A 17,489-nucleotide genomic window follows, 5' to 3' on the forward strand; every position below is an offset into this window, starting at 1 on the left:
ACAGCGATGCAACACGGTAGCTGGTGAACAGCTGAGCGGCTGCGGTGGAAACAAAGTGACGGCAGCTAAACTCGGTACTGTGAGTGAAATCAAACCTTAGTGAGTAAGAAGCGAATGATTTATCAATACACGTGTTCAGCAAGCATAAACATGTAGACAGTGATGTAGACAGTGATATTCAATATGCTCTGCCCACAGTCTCTCATCCACCGACACTAATGTTATGTCTTACACAAGGACAGCACGCTACTTCGGCTGACAGTGAATTGTTACTAATAAGCTCAAATGACAGCTGTCTGTATGTAGACTACTAATCTTATAAAGATCTAGAACTAATCTTAAAATACTTTTAAACTTAGCTGCTGGCTGAGACAAACAGCCCCAACTCCCTCACCAGCACGTAACCAGCCAAGCTGGCAGAGCCAAATACAGGGAACACGCCGAATCATCTACGTCATCACGCTAATTTGAATAAATTTTCCGGAACTTGAAGTGAGGTGGAAACGCAAATCAATCAGTCAATTAATTTTATTTATAAAGCCTAATATCACAAATCACAATTTGCCTCACAGGGCTTTACAGCATACGACATCCCTCTGTCCTTAGGACCCTCACAGAGGATAAGGAAAAACTCCCCCAAAAAAACCCTTTAACGGGGGAAAAACATGGTAGAAACCTCAGGAAGAGCAACTGAGGAGGGCTCCCTCTTCCATGACGGACAGACGTGCAATAGATGTCGTACAGAACAGATCAACATGATAAATTAACAGTAATCCGTATGACACAATGAGACAGAAAGAGAGACAGAGAGAGATGCAGGACAGACGGTAATGACAGTAGCTTACAACAACATTAATGAAAGTAATAATATTATAATTGTAATTATTATTACGGCTATTGTGGTACAATATATTGAAAGTATATATTAATATCTGACAGTATACATATGTGCCAATAATCATATGTGTATAATAACAGTAGAAGTATGGCTAATGATAACAGCAGCAGCAGGAGGCATCTGGCAGGACCACGGCAGCAGCACAACCACACACGTCACACTATCCAGGCACCGCTGCGATATAAATTAACCTGTGAGACAGTGGAGCACAAAGGCTCCGGAGAAGAAGCCGAGTTAGTGACATGCAGTACGGCCGAGTTAACGAGATGGACATGGGGGAGGGAGAGAGAGTGAGAGTGAGTGAGAGAGTGAGAGTGAGAGTGAGAGTGAGTGTGAGTGAGAGAGTGAGTGAGTGTGTGCTCGGTGTATTATAGGAGGTCCCCCGGAAAACTAGGCCTAAGTCAGCCTAACTAGGGGCTGGTACAAGGCAAGCCTGAGCCGACCCTAACTATAGGCTTTATCAGTCTTAAGTCTAGTCTTAAATGTGGAGACAGTGTCTGCCTCCCGTACTGCAACAGGAAGATGATTCCACAGGAGAGGAGCCCAATAGCTGAAGGCTCTGGCTCCTGATCTACTTTTGGTGACTTTAGGGACCACAAGTAACCCTGCATTCTCGCAGTGTTCTGGTGGGATAATATGGTACTATGAGCTCTCTAAGATATGACAGAGCCTGACCATTTAGAGATTTATAAGTTAGGAGTAGGATTTTAAATTCAATTCTGGATTTTACAGGGAGCCAGTGCAGAGAAGCTAAAACAGGAGAAATATGATCTCGTTTGTTAGTTCCTATCAGTACACGTGCCGTTGTGTTCTGAATTAGCTGGAGAGTTTTTAAAGACTTATTAGAGCTACCTGATAATAGGGAATTACAGTCATCCAGCCTTGAGGGAACAAAAGCGTGGACTAATTTTTCTGCATCTTTTTGGGTCAGGATAGGCCTAATTTTCACAATATTACGCAGATGAAAAAATGCAGGCCGTGAGATTTGTTTTAAATGAGAATTAAAAGACAAATCTTGGTCAAATATTACTCCGAGGTTTCTCACGGTAGTGCTAGAGGCCAGAGCAATGCCATCAAGAGAAACTGTGTCATCAGATAAAGAGTCTCTGAGTTGTTTGGGGCCAAGAACAATAACTTCAGTTTTGTCTGAATTTAACATCAGGAAATTGGAGCTCATCCAGGTTTTTATGTCTTGAAGGCAATTTTGAAGTTTAGTTAAAGGGCCAGTGTGTAAAATGGGTTGAAAACAGTGACAACAGTGGTCAAACTCTAGATTGCAGGGCTCACTCGCTCACCCCTCCCGTCGGGTAAATGACGGTGGCCTCGGAGGGACAAAAAGCCTTGCGCACAAGTTTTTCAGGAGTAGGTCTATCTAGCGACCAGGTGAATATTTATTTAGAAATCTAAACCATTTTACGATATTGTAATGAATCCCTCACAAGCAGGAGACCAGAGGAGCGTTTGGGAAAAAGGCCAGTTTATTTGAGTACTCCAAAAACTCCGGTAACACTCCAGGGGGTAAAAGACTCTGTCCCAAACTCTGACTCTTCTAGCGTAACACACACACTTCATACACACATACTCATTTACCATACTGAGTGGGGACCTCCTCCCCTCTCTGCTCCACCAATCTCCAGCCTGCACACTGACTGACAGCGTCGCCGGTAAACAGAGCTCAGCTGTTTATTTAGCCTAGCAATATCTCCGGACTATAGTAGCTGCAATGGACGACTTTGAACGCGATTTTGAAGAGTTTCTTGAAGCGGACAGATCCAGAGCCATACCTGTTTGAGCCGGAGCATACAGAGGAGGAACTCCATGTGTTTGATGCTGAGCAGGCAAGAAGAGAGGCTGAATGCACAGAATGGGATTCGGTGCTACTGCTACCATCGTTGGGGAGATATATCATCAGGAGGAAAAGCGCCACAGAGAGTGCATCATAAGGAGTGAAGTTGCGTCTTCTTTTCCTCGCAGATGACGGTTCGGGTTCATTCTCTCCTGTTGCGTGGTAAGTGTGGTCCATTTGCAAACTTTATAACTAAAAAAACTTTTCACTACTCTCTATCGACGAACTACTAACACTCTCTGCTGTTTCCTCCTCCTTCTTCTTTCCTTCCGCTGTCTGTCTGTTGGTTCATTTATACATGCGAAATGCATTCTCTGGCTGGCTGGATTGTCCGCTTGGTCTGCCGTACATACATGGCGGCGCAAGACGGCGACCTCTCTAAAGCAACGCCCTTGCTATACATATATATATATATATATATATATAAAAGCATAATTATAAGGCTACGAAAACCAAACAAATTTTATTTTATAGCAATTATACACTTGTATAAACACATTAATGGGTAGAAGATTCAGATTCAGATTGACAATAAACCATGCCAAATATTACACACTGGCCCTTTAAATGATCAGTTTCTTCTGGCTTCATTGATAAATACAATTGTGTATCATTCGCATAACAATGGAAATTTACAGAGTGATTTCTAATGATGTTACCTAAGGGAAGCATATATAGAGTGAATAGGATTGGTCCGAGCACAGTACCTTGTGGAACTCCAAAACAAACTTTAGTACGTAGAGATGATTCACCATGAACATAAACAAACTGAAAACGATCAGATAAATAAGATTTAAACCAGCTTAGTGCAGAACCTTTTAGGCCTATTAAATGTTCCAGTCTCTGTAGCAGAATTTGATGGTCAATTGTGTCAAACGCCGCACTAAGATCTAATAAAACAATCTGAGGACAGGAGGTCATGAATTTTGCCTCTAATAGTTAGAATTTTGTCATTAAAAAAGCTCATAAAATCATTACTGCTAAGGGCTAAGGGAATACAAGGCTCAATAGAGCTTTGACTCTCAGTCAGCCTGGCTACAGTGCTGAAAAGAAACCTGGGTTACTGAAGGACATGGTATTGAATTTAACGACGATGGAAAACGTAGCAAACCACACAGATTACCAGGAATTATTTTACCCAGGTAAACAAATTCCTGGTAATAAAAGTTCCTGGAAATGTTGGTGGAGGTTACTTCCTGAAATATCAGAAAGGTTTCCTCTGACTTGTATATCAGAAAATGTTACACAATGTAAAAGCTGGGAAGGCCAAGTTTTATATATTTCTGCTACAGTACAACTCTAGCAATACTTGCACACCATGCACTATCCTTTCAAATTGGAAAGGGATGTTGAAACTGTAGCTGATAACTTTCATAAAAATAATTCTTAAGCTTGCAGACAGAGCTTACACAGAAATTTCTTCTTTGGATGTACTCAGTCCTAATGACCAACTTGTTTTAAGCTTTAGTTGACTGGATTGTGTTTCCAGGTGGGTTTTCCTGAAGGTGTTGTGAATATCTTGCCTGGCTTCGGACCATCAGCTGGCTCTGCCATTGCAAAGCACATGGATATTGACAAGGTGGCCTTCACTGGGTCAACAGAGGTAGGACAATGCTCTGTTTTATACCTTAAGTTATTGTTAGGACAATGACATGCTGTCTACATAGTAAAACTAATTCATAGTCCAGCAGGTATATTTATGACCACATGAGGATAAAAATACAAAATGAGTTGGTTATTCCCTTAAGTTTTCTTAACAGCATTATTTCAGGTCAGATGGCCAGATAGTGATATAAAACAATTTGCTATCACTGTGTTGTGTGATTTCTGTTAAGTGTATATAGAAACCATTCTTGAAGCAGTCAGTTCAGATATCAACAGGTCGTCTTCCTTACATTTACAACTTAAAATATAAATATAAAAACTGCAATGCATTTATTTGGACCAAGGAACGACCTACACCACAAAGAAGAGTAGACTGCGTTTGACTGGGGCTGCCTTATCTTCATCCCTATCACTATTCATTTAGTCCCTGGCATTTAGCACAGTGATCATTAGCTCCTGAGCATACACCACCATGGTTTCATATTGAGAAATATTCATATTCACCTGTACCTCGGGCTAATAGCTTCACTATATCGCTTTCAATTTCTCTTGTAACCCATCTCACCTTCTCCTATTTTTTACATAGCACATGTTCTTTTTCTATGGAGCGATTGGCTTCAAAGTAGTACATTGGCATGCAAAAGTGTAAGCAACCCTGATCAATATTTCTTTTACTGTGAATAGTTGAGTGAGTAAGAGATGAAGTGATCCCCAAAAGGCATGAAGTTAAAGTTGAAGCATGCTTTTCGACATTTCAAGCAAGATCAAGGGACACTTGGTTGAAGGAATACTTACATGGAATGTGCAGCCTGCCTGTTGAAAGACTTTGATAAGGGGCTGGAAGGCCACTGGGACACTGTCCTTACACGTTTAAAACGGTAGCCCCCAGTTTACATACATTTACATACATATTGTATGAGATATATTGTATGTTACATATGTTATGTGAATGTCACCCTTGCACCCCCCCCCCCTTTTTTTGTTTCCTTTGTACTGTCTTGTTTTGTTTGTCTTGTGTCCTTTGTCTTTCCTATCTGATTTTCCTTTGTTAATTATGTGTTAAATCTAAAAGAAAGAAATAATAAAACTGTTAATAACAAAACAAAAAAACATTTCAAGCAAGATCAGTGTAATTTTTTTTTGTTTTGTACAATTTTAGAGTGGGGAAAAAAAAGAAAGTACCATGCAAAAGTTTGGGCACCTCAAGACATTTTGAGCTCTCAGACAATTTGTACCAGGCTCTGAGACCTTAATTAGCTTGTTAGGACTCTTACACAGTCATTGTTAGGAAAGGCCATGTGATGCAAATTTTAAAGCTTTATGAATACTCTTACTCCCGAAACACTGCCCCAACAATCAGCAGCCATGGTCTCCTCTAAACAGCTGCCTAGCACTCTGAAAACTAAAATAACCGATGCCCCTCAGCAAGAGAAGACTATAAGAAGATCGCAAATGTTTTCAGGTAGCTGTTTCCTCAGTTCGTGATGTAATTAAGGAATGGCAGTTAACAGGAACTGTGGAGGTCAAGTTGAGGTCTGGAAGACCAAGAAAACCTTCTGGGAGAGCTGCTCGTAGGATTGCTAGAAAAGTAAATCAGAACCCCCATTTGACTGCAAAAGACCTGCAGGAAGATTAGCAGACTCTGGAGTGGTAGTGCACTATTCTACTGTGCAGCGACACCTGTACTAATGTGATTTTCATGGAACAAAACCTTTCCTGCATCCTTACCACAAAATTCAGCGTCAGAACTTTGCAAGTGGACTGATGAAGTTAAAATAGGATTTTTTGGATGCAATGAGCAAAGCTGTGTTTGGAGAAAAAAGGGTGCAGAATTTTGTTAAAAGATCACCTGTCCAACTGTTAAACAAGGGGGTGGATCGATAATTTATTGGGCTTGTGTTGCAGCCAGTGGCACTGGGAACATTTCACAGGTGGAGGGAAGCATGGATTCAATTAAATTCCAACAAATCTTGGAAGCAAACATCAAACCATCTGTAAAAAAGCTGAAGGTGAAAAAAGGATGGCTTCTACAACAGGACAGTGATCCTAAACACACCTCAAAATCCACAATGGACTACCTCAAGAGGAGCAAGCTGAAGGGTTTGCCATGGCCCTCACACTGCCCCGACCTAAACATCCTTAAAAATCTGTGGCTAGACCTCAAAAGAGCAGTGCATACAAGACAGCCCAAGAATCTCACAGAACTAGAAGCCTTTTGCAGGAAGAATGGATGAAAATCCCTCAAACAAGAATTGAAAGACTCTTAGCAGGTTACAAAAAGCGTTAAGAAACTGTGATACCTGCCAAAGGGGACACTAATAAGCACTGACCATGCAGGATGCCCAAACTATTGCTTCAGGTCCTTTGCCTTTATTGTTATATATATGTATATGTATATATAGATGTGTGTATATTAGGGCCGTAACGGTACATGTATTTGTGTCGAACCGTTCGGTACGCAACTTTTGGTTCGGCACGACCCTATACCGAATTATTGGGCGCAGGATATTATTTTATTTTATTTTGTTTTATTTTAATTCCGTTTTTGCGAGCCGAACCATTTAAAATATCTAGTTCTCCGACCGTCATAATTGAGTGACGGACCGAGTCCGACCGTAAATCTCCGCTTTCGCTTTGTGCAGCACATTCTAGCATTTTGACAACATGGCAAGTGAGCCTGACGAACCTGAAGACCCACCCGCAAACCTTAAGTCTTCCGTTTGGGAACACTTTGGTTTCAGGGTAAAATACGAAGATGGAAATAAACAAGTTGACAAGACAAAAGCAGTATGCTGACACTGCAGAACAGTGGTCGGGTATGTACTTGGAAACACGTCTAACATGCTAACGCATCTAAAGCGACACCACCCGAGTTTGAACGTTAACCGGCACGACTAGAAAAAGCAATCTGGTGCAAACTACGATATCGTCGTCGTTTAAAAAGAAAGAGCGTTTCCCTGACCATCGCGCTAAAGAAATAACCAACGCCATTGGAGTTGAGTAAAATTGTTTAAGCTGCACTTTAGATATAAGCATGTTTTGTTTACTGCACTTTAACAGAGTGGGAAAGCTAAGTAAGTTCCTAGTAAAACTGAATCTGAGCAGGCTTTAAAGCTGACCAGCTGCACTATACTTTTTATTTTAATTGAGTAAAATTGTTTAAGCAGAAATTTATATTTATATTTTTCATTCAAACAATGTGTTAAAAAAACAGCAGGATTTTATTTTTAATTTTAATATTTCTATTTTCATTCAAACAATGTGAAAAAGCAGGATTTTATGTATATTTGTTTCATTTAAAAAATGTGCAAAAAGAGTTAACTGCTGTGGCGGTATGTTTTAATAAGGTTACCAATAAGTAAAAGATAATTAATAGTTGTCTATTTTTTTCATTACTGTACCGAAAAAAACGAACCGTGACTTGTGTACTGAGGTACGTACCGAACTGTGATTTTTGTGTATTGTTACACCCCTAGTGTATATGTGTATATATATATATATATATGTGTGTGTGTGTGTGTGTGTGTGTGTGTGTGTGTGTGTATATATATATATATATATATATATATATATATATGTATATATATAATGTATGTATATATGTATATATATATGTATGTATGTATGTATGTATGTATATGTATATACAGTACAGGCCAAAAGTTTGGACACACCTTCTCATTCAATGCGTTTTCTTTATTTTCATGACTATTTACATTGTAGATTCTCACTGAAGGCATCAAAACTATGAATGAACACATGTGGAGTTATGTACTAAACAAAAAAAGGTGAAATAACTGAAAACATGTTTTATATTCTAGTTTCTTCAAAATAGCCACCCTTTGCTCTGATTACTGCTTTGCACACTCTTGGCATTCTCTCCATGAGCTTCAAGAGGTAGTCACCTGAAATGGTTTTCCAACAGTCTTGAAGGAGTTCCCAGAGGTGTTTAGCACTTGTTGGCCCCTTTGCCTTCACTCTGCGGTCCAGCTCACCCCAAACCATCTCGATTGGGTTCAGGTCCGGTGACTGTGGAGGCCAGGTCATCTGCCGCAGCACTCCATCACTCTCCTTCTTGGTCAAATAGCCCTTACACAGCCTGGAGGTGTGTTTGGGGTCATTGTCCTGTTGAAAAATAAGTGATCGTCCAACTAAACGCAAACCGGATGGGATGGCATGTCGCTGCAGGATGCTGTGGTAGCCATGCTGGTTCAGTGTGCCTTCAGTTTTGAATAAATCCCCAACAGTGTCACCAGCAACACACCCCCACACCATCACACCTCCTCCTCCATGCTTCACAGTGGGAACCAGGCATGTGGAATCCATCCGTTCACCTTTTCTGCGTCTCACAAAGACACGGCGGTTGGAACCAAAGATCTCAAATTTGGACTCATCAGACCAAAGCACAGATTTCCACTGGTCTAATGTCCATTCCTTGTGTTTCTTGGCCCAAACAAATCTCTTCTGCTTGTTGCCTCTCCTTAGCAGTGGTTTCCTAGCAGCTATTTGACCATGAAGGCCTGATTCGCGCAGTCTCCTCTTAACAGTTGTTCTAGAGATGGGTCTGCTGTTAGAACTCTGTGTGGCATTCATCTGGTCTCTGATCTGAGCTGCTGTTAACTTGCCATTTCTGAGGCTGGTGACTCGGATGAACTTATCCTCAGAAGCAGAGGTGACTCTTGGTCTTCCTTTCCTGGGTCGGTCATCATGTGTGCCAGTTTCGTTGTAGCGCTTGATGGTTTTTGCGACTCCACTTGGGGACACATTTAAAGTTTTTGCAATTTTCCGGACTGACTGACCTTCATTTCTTAAAGTAATGATGGCCACTCGTTTTTCTTTAGTTACCTGATTGGTTCTTGCCATAATATGAATTTTAAGAGTTGTCCAATAGGGCTGTCGGCTGTGTATTAACCTGACTTCTGCACAACACAACTGATGGTCCCAACCCCATTGATAAAGCAAGAAATTCCACTAATTAACCCTGATAAGGCACACCTGTGAAGTGGAAACCATTTCAGGTGACTACCTCTTGAAGCTCATGGAGAGAATGCCAAGAGTGTGCAAAGCAGTAATCAGAGCAAAGGGTGGCTATTTTGAAGAAACTAGAATATAAAAGATGTTTTCAGTTATTTCACCTTTTTTTGTTAAGTACATAACTCCACATGTGTTCATTCATAGTTTTGATGCCTTCAGTGAGAATCTACAATGTAAATAGTCATGAAAATAAAGAAAACGCATTGAATGAGAAGGTGTGTCCAAACTTTTGGCCTGTACTGTATATGTGTATATATATGTGTGTGTGTGTGTGTGTGTGTGTGTGTGTGTGTGTGTGTGTGTGTGTATACATATATACATATATATGTGTGTATATATATATGTGGAAATCAGGTCATCTTTTTTCACTTACAGTAAAATAAAAAAAGAAAGAAAAATTGACCATGGGTGACCAAACTTTTGCCTGTACAGTATATGATTTGTAGGTGATTCATATGAGGATCTTAAATGAAACATTAACCAGTGAGTCTGACTAATAATGGACTCGTTGTACTTTGCAGTGCCACCTTAGGTTAGCTGCAGAAGTTTATATAGCACTGACCTCTATACCAATAAAATGGTTTATCTCTTTCCCTGTCCGTGTCCATTAGGTGGGTCATCTAATCCAGCAGGCTTCAGGCAGCAGTAACCTGAAAAAAGTCACTCTGGAGCTGGGAGGAAAGAGTCCTAATATCATCCTATCTGACGCCAACAGTATGTATTCTGTTTCTTGCTGTGTACTACTGTGTTTGTATGCTTTACAGATAGAACTACAGCACTCACATCCTAAACAGCAGCTTCACTGTGGGGCAGTTGGTTATTGGTCATTCATAACTTTCGTAAACGTAAAAGAGATTTTGGTCCATATTGACATGATAGCATCATGCAGTTGCTACAGATTTGTCGGCCGCACATCCATGATGGGAATCTCCCGTTCCACCACATCACAAAGGAGCTTTATTGGATTGAGATGTGGTGACTGTAAAGGCCATTGGAGTACATTGAACTCATTGTCATGTTCAAGAAACTAGTTTGAGATGATTTGAGCTTTGTGACATGGTTCGTTATCTGCTGGAAGTAGCCATCAGAGGACTACACTGTGGTCATAAAGGGATGGACACGGTCAGCAACAATACTCCGCTGGTACCAAGGGGCCCAAAGTGTTCTAAGAAATATTCCCCACACCATTACACCACCACCACTAGTCTGAACCATTTCTTTTATCTTGGACCAGTCTGGTCATTCTTCTCTGATCTGTTGCATCAACAAGGCATTATTGCCCAGAGAACTGCTGTTCACTGGATATTTTCTCTTTTTCAGACCATCCTCTGTAAACCCTAGAGATGGTTGTGTGTGAAAATCCCAGTAGATCAGCAATTTCTGAAATACTCAACTAACAACCATACCACATTTTATGTCACTTAAATCACCCTTCTTCCCCATTCTGATGCTCGGTTCAAACTTCAGCAGGTTGTCTTGACCATGTCGGCATGCCTAAATGCATTGAGTTGCTGCCAGGTGATTGGCTGATTAGCTATTTGCATTAACGGGCAGATGAATAGGTGTACCTAATAAAGTGACCTTCTGAGTGTACATGAATATACATGTACATTTCTCGCGATGCGATATATGCTCGAACATTATGTGTACATTTTTTTAATAGTGTTGAGTTTTATAGCTTAAGTGATGATACCATATGATTGGATCATATCAAACTAGAAGACCTAAAGAATCCAGTGGTACCAACCATGTTATGTTAGCTTTTCAGGAAGGGGGCTAAATAATGCTCCAAAGTTAGGCTGAATTATGGTGAGGGAAAAGACATGGCCATATTTACGGAGGTCCCTTGACCTCTCATCTAAAGATACCTGAACGAAAATGGGTTCTGTGGTTACCCACAAGTCTCCCCTTTACAGACATGTCCACTTAATGTTGGTCCTGTACAGTTTTGGATACAAACTATGCACTGTTTTGCAGTGTTTATTACTGATTTGTGACTAGAAAGAGTTGACACAGTGCTGACTTGCATGTCAAGTTAATCTTAAGGTTTCCAGTTTTCAGGTGATCTATACCACTATGTTCTCCATAAAAAATCCCCACCACCACCACCACTACCACAAACCCTTTAAAGAAAGACAATGATGGATCTACAGTATGTGGGTCTCAGAGGGTCAACCACACTGTTGTAACACTATTGTAGCAGTGCTGCACTAATTTGAAATAATGAAATCTAAAAGTCAAGATCAGAAAGTAAATTTCTTTGCATTTATTTGATTCCCAATCAATGCTAAGAACTGCTTCATCTTGTTAATATGGACTTCAAATGAAAATAAAATTGAAATGCAAAACAATGGAATTTTAAACCTGCAATTCAAAAGTGTGATTAATGGCGATTACCTATTGAAACTCTGTGTTACTTCCCTAGAAGGATGGCTGTAATTGGCCACGTGGTGACACTGTGATGAAGGCCCAAAATGTGATTCTGGAGAGGCCATGCCTCTCACACTGTAGTCCAGATGACTTGAAAGTTGGCACACATATGCAGCTTAGTGTTCTCTCCAAAAAGCCTGAAAGTCCACCATAATGGGATTTTGCTTATTTGCATAATTTGAAAAACAGTAATATGAATAGACTTTTTTTCAAGTGTGCATACATCATAATGAGCAAACCAGTGTGTGATTGGTTTTACTTGAAGTGACTTTTCTCAGCCTTGTGAAGCCTAAGAACCTGCTCACTGCTGCTTGCGGCTATAATTTTGGCAATTGAGCTGCTTCCTTGTGTTGGCCGGGAATGAATGGGAATGCTGCTTGCAACTCTGTTTTATTTTTTGGAATTCTGCCATGGTGAAAGTTAAGCTTGTCTTTGTCATCTCCTCCTCCAGTGGAAGATGCAGTGGAGCAGTCCCACTTTGCTCTTTTTTTCAACCAAGGCCAGTGTTGCTGTGCTGGCTCTAGAACTTACGTCCAGGCAGACATCTATGATGAGTTTGTGGAGAGGAGTGTTGAGCGAGCTAAGAAACGAGTGGTGGGAAATCCTTTTGACTTAAAGACCGAGCAGGGTCCTCAGGTAACACACACTCACTCTCTGTTACACACTGCTACTTTGCTGTTCATGGCAACATTGTTTTCTTATTTTCACAACACACCTACAGTAACAAAACCCTCACTTCTCTCTCTCTTTTTTTTAGAGCAGACCCCGTCCAAATTAATTATGTTTACATTAATATGACACTTTAATCCTTGTATAATGTCCAGGATTACTACTAATTTTATTGATTGAGCATTTTTACAAGTGACAAACAACAGCGAAAAATGCAGTTCAAGAAAGAGAGAAAGTGAAAAAAGAATTAAAATTTATATTTTTGTACTAGGGCTGTCAAACAGTTAATATTTTAATCAGCTAATTGCTGAATTTCTTTTTTTGTTCACAATCTAAATCACTGAATTTTTTTTTTTGTTAATGTTTATCGCTGAATTTCAGTAGTTAAAAGCTTGTTTAAAATTCTTTTCTTTTTGCATTTAAAAACAGTTTTGAAATCCATATTAACAAGGTGAAGTAGCTCTTACCCGAGTGTCTTGATTGGGAATGCAAAGAAATTCACCTTATGATCTTGACTTTTAGATTTATTTATTTCAAATCAGTGCTGCACTGCTACAACAGTATGGTGTGAAACCATGACTTTGACGTAGGAGACAACTTCAAAGTGCTGAGTATGTCAAATGCAGGGTGTTTGTTTGTTTGTTTGTTTGTTTGTTTGTTTTTGATGATTTTTTGGTGAGGATATCTCTGTTCCACACTGAGAAAGTGCAGTCACTCTGATATAATTTTGATTATTAACTGACATCCAATTCCCTGGTTAATGCAACAGCATTTGCGCTTCTCAGGAGTTCCAGTATAGTTGCTTTCTCTGGTTCATACAGGTCCTGTATGTATTCATGTCCTTTTAATACATAATATACTTGTACAATGGTGTTTCTGTGTCACTCTGCAGTTACAGATTCAAAATACTAGTCAGCAGTGGGGCTTCTGTAAGGTGCTGTAAAGTCTGACTGATTCAAAACACACATTAAACACCATAACGCCATTTTCAAACAACACGTCTTTTGCTGAACATGTTTTCCTCACAACCCTCATGAAAAAACACTACTGAATCACTACTCATCACTACTACTAAATACCTACACAAAAACTACTGTTTCACTACTTGATTGCTATTGAGCTGTGTAGTGATTTGTGTAGTGATTTGAATAGTAATGAGTAATGTATTGGGTGATTTCACTACTGATCACTACTGACAATTACTACATGATGCCTATTCAAATCCCTGCACAGTTGCTACTTAATTACTTCTGTCTCACTATTGGATTTTGGGAAATGACTATATAATCACTTCTCATTCCTTCACATTTATTATTGAATAACTACACAATGCTTACACATTTACTGCTGTATGTCTTCACAATCCCTATGGAATTACTACATCTTTCTGTGTATGTAGTGTTTTATCACTACTGAATTACTTTTCATTTCTACACAAACCCTTTTGAATTACTATTGAAACTGTACATGATTATCACTTAATCACTTCTGTCTCACTATTGGATTTTGGGAAATTACTATATAATCACTACTCATTCCTTCACATTCATTATTGAATTACGACACAATGCTTACATATTTACTGCTGTATGTCTTCACAATCCCTATGGAATTACTACATCCTTCTGTGTGTGTAGGGTTTTATCACTATTCATCACTATTGAATTACTTTTCATTGCTACACAACCCTTTTGAATTACTACTGAAACTCTACATGATTACCACTTAATTACTTTTGTCTTACTATTAAACAATGACTACATATAAACAACTCATTCCTTGACTTTTACTCTTAAATTACAACATTCTTACAATTTCTGATGATGAAACTGTCCCATTCATTACCATTTACCAGTTCAGTATCATGGTTCAGTATTCAGGTGAGACGTGAAACCAGGGTGTAAAACATCATACAATTTTATTGCAAATTATACAACAGTTAGCTCCGGCCCTGCAATCTGATTGGTCGAGAGACAGTAAAACCGTGATGATATTGGAGTACAACATCACGGTTATTTCACTGTGTGTGTATCACTCCGCCTCACAGCTTATTGCAATCAACAATCAAATCAAAACTGACGGTTAGTGTCAGTTAGGTCAGCAGTTGCGTTGTAGGCCTGCGGCCTCGTGCCTACGACCGAATCACAGCCGTGACAATATCACAGTACAATATCACTCCCTCTCGTGTGATATTGCTTAATTATTACATACATTAATTACATTACATATTTGATCAGGAACATGTCTTGTGCCATTGAATGCACTTAAAAGAACAGCTAGACTACCCCCAAGGAACCCTCCTCCAACCAGAACTACGGAGTTGTCTCTTTGAACTTGTCATAACCAGACACCTGACTATCCTCTGTGACACACAAACAGTATCTCTATGGGCTTCTTCGGGTGTCTTGTGAATGCACTTAAGAACAGCTAGACTACCCCCTAGGAACTACCCCAGCACACACAAAAAGACCAGTTGGTTGACAAAAAAAGGACTAGGACCCGCACAATTGTAATCCTATGTGATATTACGCGAGCGTAATCCATATACAATATGAATGAAACACTCTCGCAAGGCAGAGTGTTGACAGACATGTAGATTATTTCTAACATTTGTCATTTTCTTAGATAAAGCACACAAACTATCACTGTTATGTAAATATCATGGTTAAATGAAAGATCACATACCACATGATGAACCACTCATTTCTGTGATGAACCAGAGCCATGCTCATGTTCAGAGTGGTTCCTCTGTAATGACAAAAAGCAAAAAACAAATGTGGATCAATTCACAACCTTATCTTTATTTCATGAAACATATTTACAAAGTTCATTCTCTTACCTTCCTGCCCAACTGTACAGACGTCCACTCAGAAGGGGGGGGGCGTGGAACTACAACCTCCCCCACCACAATCACATGTGGAACCACCTTTGGCAGAGGCTTGGGAGACACCGGGTGCGATACCTGTGGCTTAGGTGCTGGTATCTCCAGGTGCTGTTTGGTGGCAGCCAACAGCGACTCCACGAGGATAGGCATCCCCGTGTCATCACTGGGGTGCATCTACAAACACAAAACAATGACAAAAAAAAAAAAATTAAATATTATTTTGAAAAATGTGACTTTTACTGTCAAACATACTGTGTTGAATAATTTTCTATTTATGATATGAAAATAATATATTCTACTTACACCATCACAGCACCACAGCTTGCAGTTGTTCAGGGGGAAGCGGTCAGCGTGGTGAAAATATTTCACACCTTTAAAAAAAAAAGGAACAAGAAAAGAAACACAGTTTTTGAAAAACACATTTTAAAAAGGCAATGTCAACTTTCTTATTAGAAAACCATAATGGGTATAATATTAGAAATTATATGTAAAATATATAATTCTCATAAGCCTTCATAAAACTGTTTAGAACCATGTATCATTATTTTCAAACATACCGAGATGTCCTGACATGCGGTGAAATTCATGCCGGAAAAAACTCTTGGATATCCCCCAGGACTGTCAAGTGTGGGACAAGGTCCCAGCGAAGACCTAAACAAAATAATAATGGTTAATGACAAAATCATATTGATCTGTACACATCAGCCTCGTTAAAAAGAATACATGAATAACCTGCCTGTGCAGTCGGCCAGACGCTGCAGACAGTGGCCAAAAGCTATGCCTCCTTGCTTAGGCATCTTGCTGGCCGTCAGCTTGTTGATAGGGGCCATGACACAGACAGCATCAGAGATCCGAGGAAGAACAGCATTTTCATCCTCAGTCGTGAGCTGGTCAGTGGACACCCCTGGAGTGGACATGACGCCAAAGGTGTAGCAATTCTCTGGCATCAGCACAATCCCATCTGCAAGGGAGCGCAGATGGGACGCCCCTACAAGAAGAACAAGCTGGAACAAAAGACAGGATTTCTTTTAGGCTGAAAACACACAACTAAAACTTGTAATCATCAGTGAAATCTTTATGAATTGTACATACCGTCTTGCCTGGGACGTCAACTGGAATGACCAATTTATGCTGGCGCCCAGTGTGCTTTTAAAAAGGAGACCAAATTCAAAGTTCAAGCACTTCAACACAATATGTGAACTTTTCAAGACTATAAAAATACACAAAGTTAAGAGTTTAACTCAGTCATACAGCAAGGATATACATGAAAAGTTGATTTCAAGAAGGCACGCCACATACATGCACCAGCGTCACTGGAGGCCAACTGTCGCTCCGCCATCCTCCACTTAGCCGCCTCAGAGCAACGGTAGGACTTGCCACGGGGCATCTAAAAGTATAAATACCCAGTTATTAAGCATATTAAATCATACTGATAATTTACTAATGATTTGACATTGACAGCAGCTGACCACACACACACACACACACACACACACACACACACACACACACACACACACTCACAGAATGCATAGAACACACGCTAAAAGCTTCATAGCACTCAGAGGAACTACAGAGCTCTTGATATCACTAGCAAAACAGCAATCCCTCTCACATAGTCATTTTATGCATCAATAGTATGAAAAGTGTTTATGTGTATAACTTAAAAAAAATAATAGGGACTTCAGGAGCCTATTTAGCAGTTATACTCATGGAGATTGTCATTACTCTGGCATGCATTCTTACCCACAGTACTGTTCCCTCTGTGATGATCTCACCAGGTAGATCAGGAGCAGTTTAACAAGATTCTTGGCTACATCAGCAGTGGGAAGAGAGAGGGAGCCAAGCTGATGTGTGGAGGAGGAGTGGCTGCTGACAGAGGATACTTCATCCAGCCTACTGTGTTTGGAGATGTCCAGGACAACATGACCATTGCCAGGGAGGAGGTAGGACAGTATGGAAGATTCAAATGACTAAATAAAAACTCATCTTACAAATGACAGTTACAATCTTATCTCTCTTAAGTGAAATGCAGTGCACACTTTTATATGGATTTACTTTTTATGAATGTATTTACTGTAGAGCTGTTAATTCTCCTCTGTAAGGGACCGAGCTGGCAGACA

The 17,489-nt window shown here is 39.9% G+C and overlaps 1 protein-coding gene across 2 annotated transcripts in view; it reads left to right on the forward strand.

Moving 5' to 3' along the window:
• The window catches only part of LOC125892859 (aldehyde dehydrogenase, mitochondrial-like), a 96,774-nt gene that overhangs the window by 53,095 nt on the left and 26,190 nt on the right, over positions 1-17,489 (forward strand). For both annotated transcript variants that reach the window (XM_049583180.1, XM_049583181.1), the window contains 4 exons: positions 4,234-4,347; positions 9,995-10,097; positions 12,265-12,449; positions 17,148-17,312. In XM_049583180.1, coding sequence (XP_049439137.1) covers positions 4,234-4,347; positions 9,995-10,097; positions 12,265-12,449; positions 17,148-17,312 — 567 coding nt within the window. The remainder of the gene's footprint in view (positions 1-4,233; positions 4,348-9,994; positions 10,098-12,264; positions 12,450-17,147; positions 17,313-17,489) is intronic.

Source organism: Epinephelus fuscoguttatus, linkage group LG8 (assembly GCF_011397635.1).
Source record: "Epinephelus fuscoguttatus linkage group LG8, E.fuscoguttatus.final_Chr_v1".
Taxonomy (NCBI): Eukaryota; Metazoa; Chordata; class Actinopteri; order Perciformes; family Serranidae; genus Epinephelus; species Epinephelus fuscoguttatus.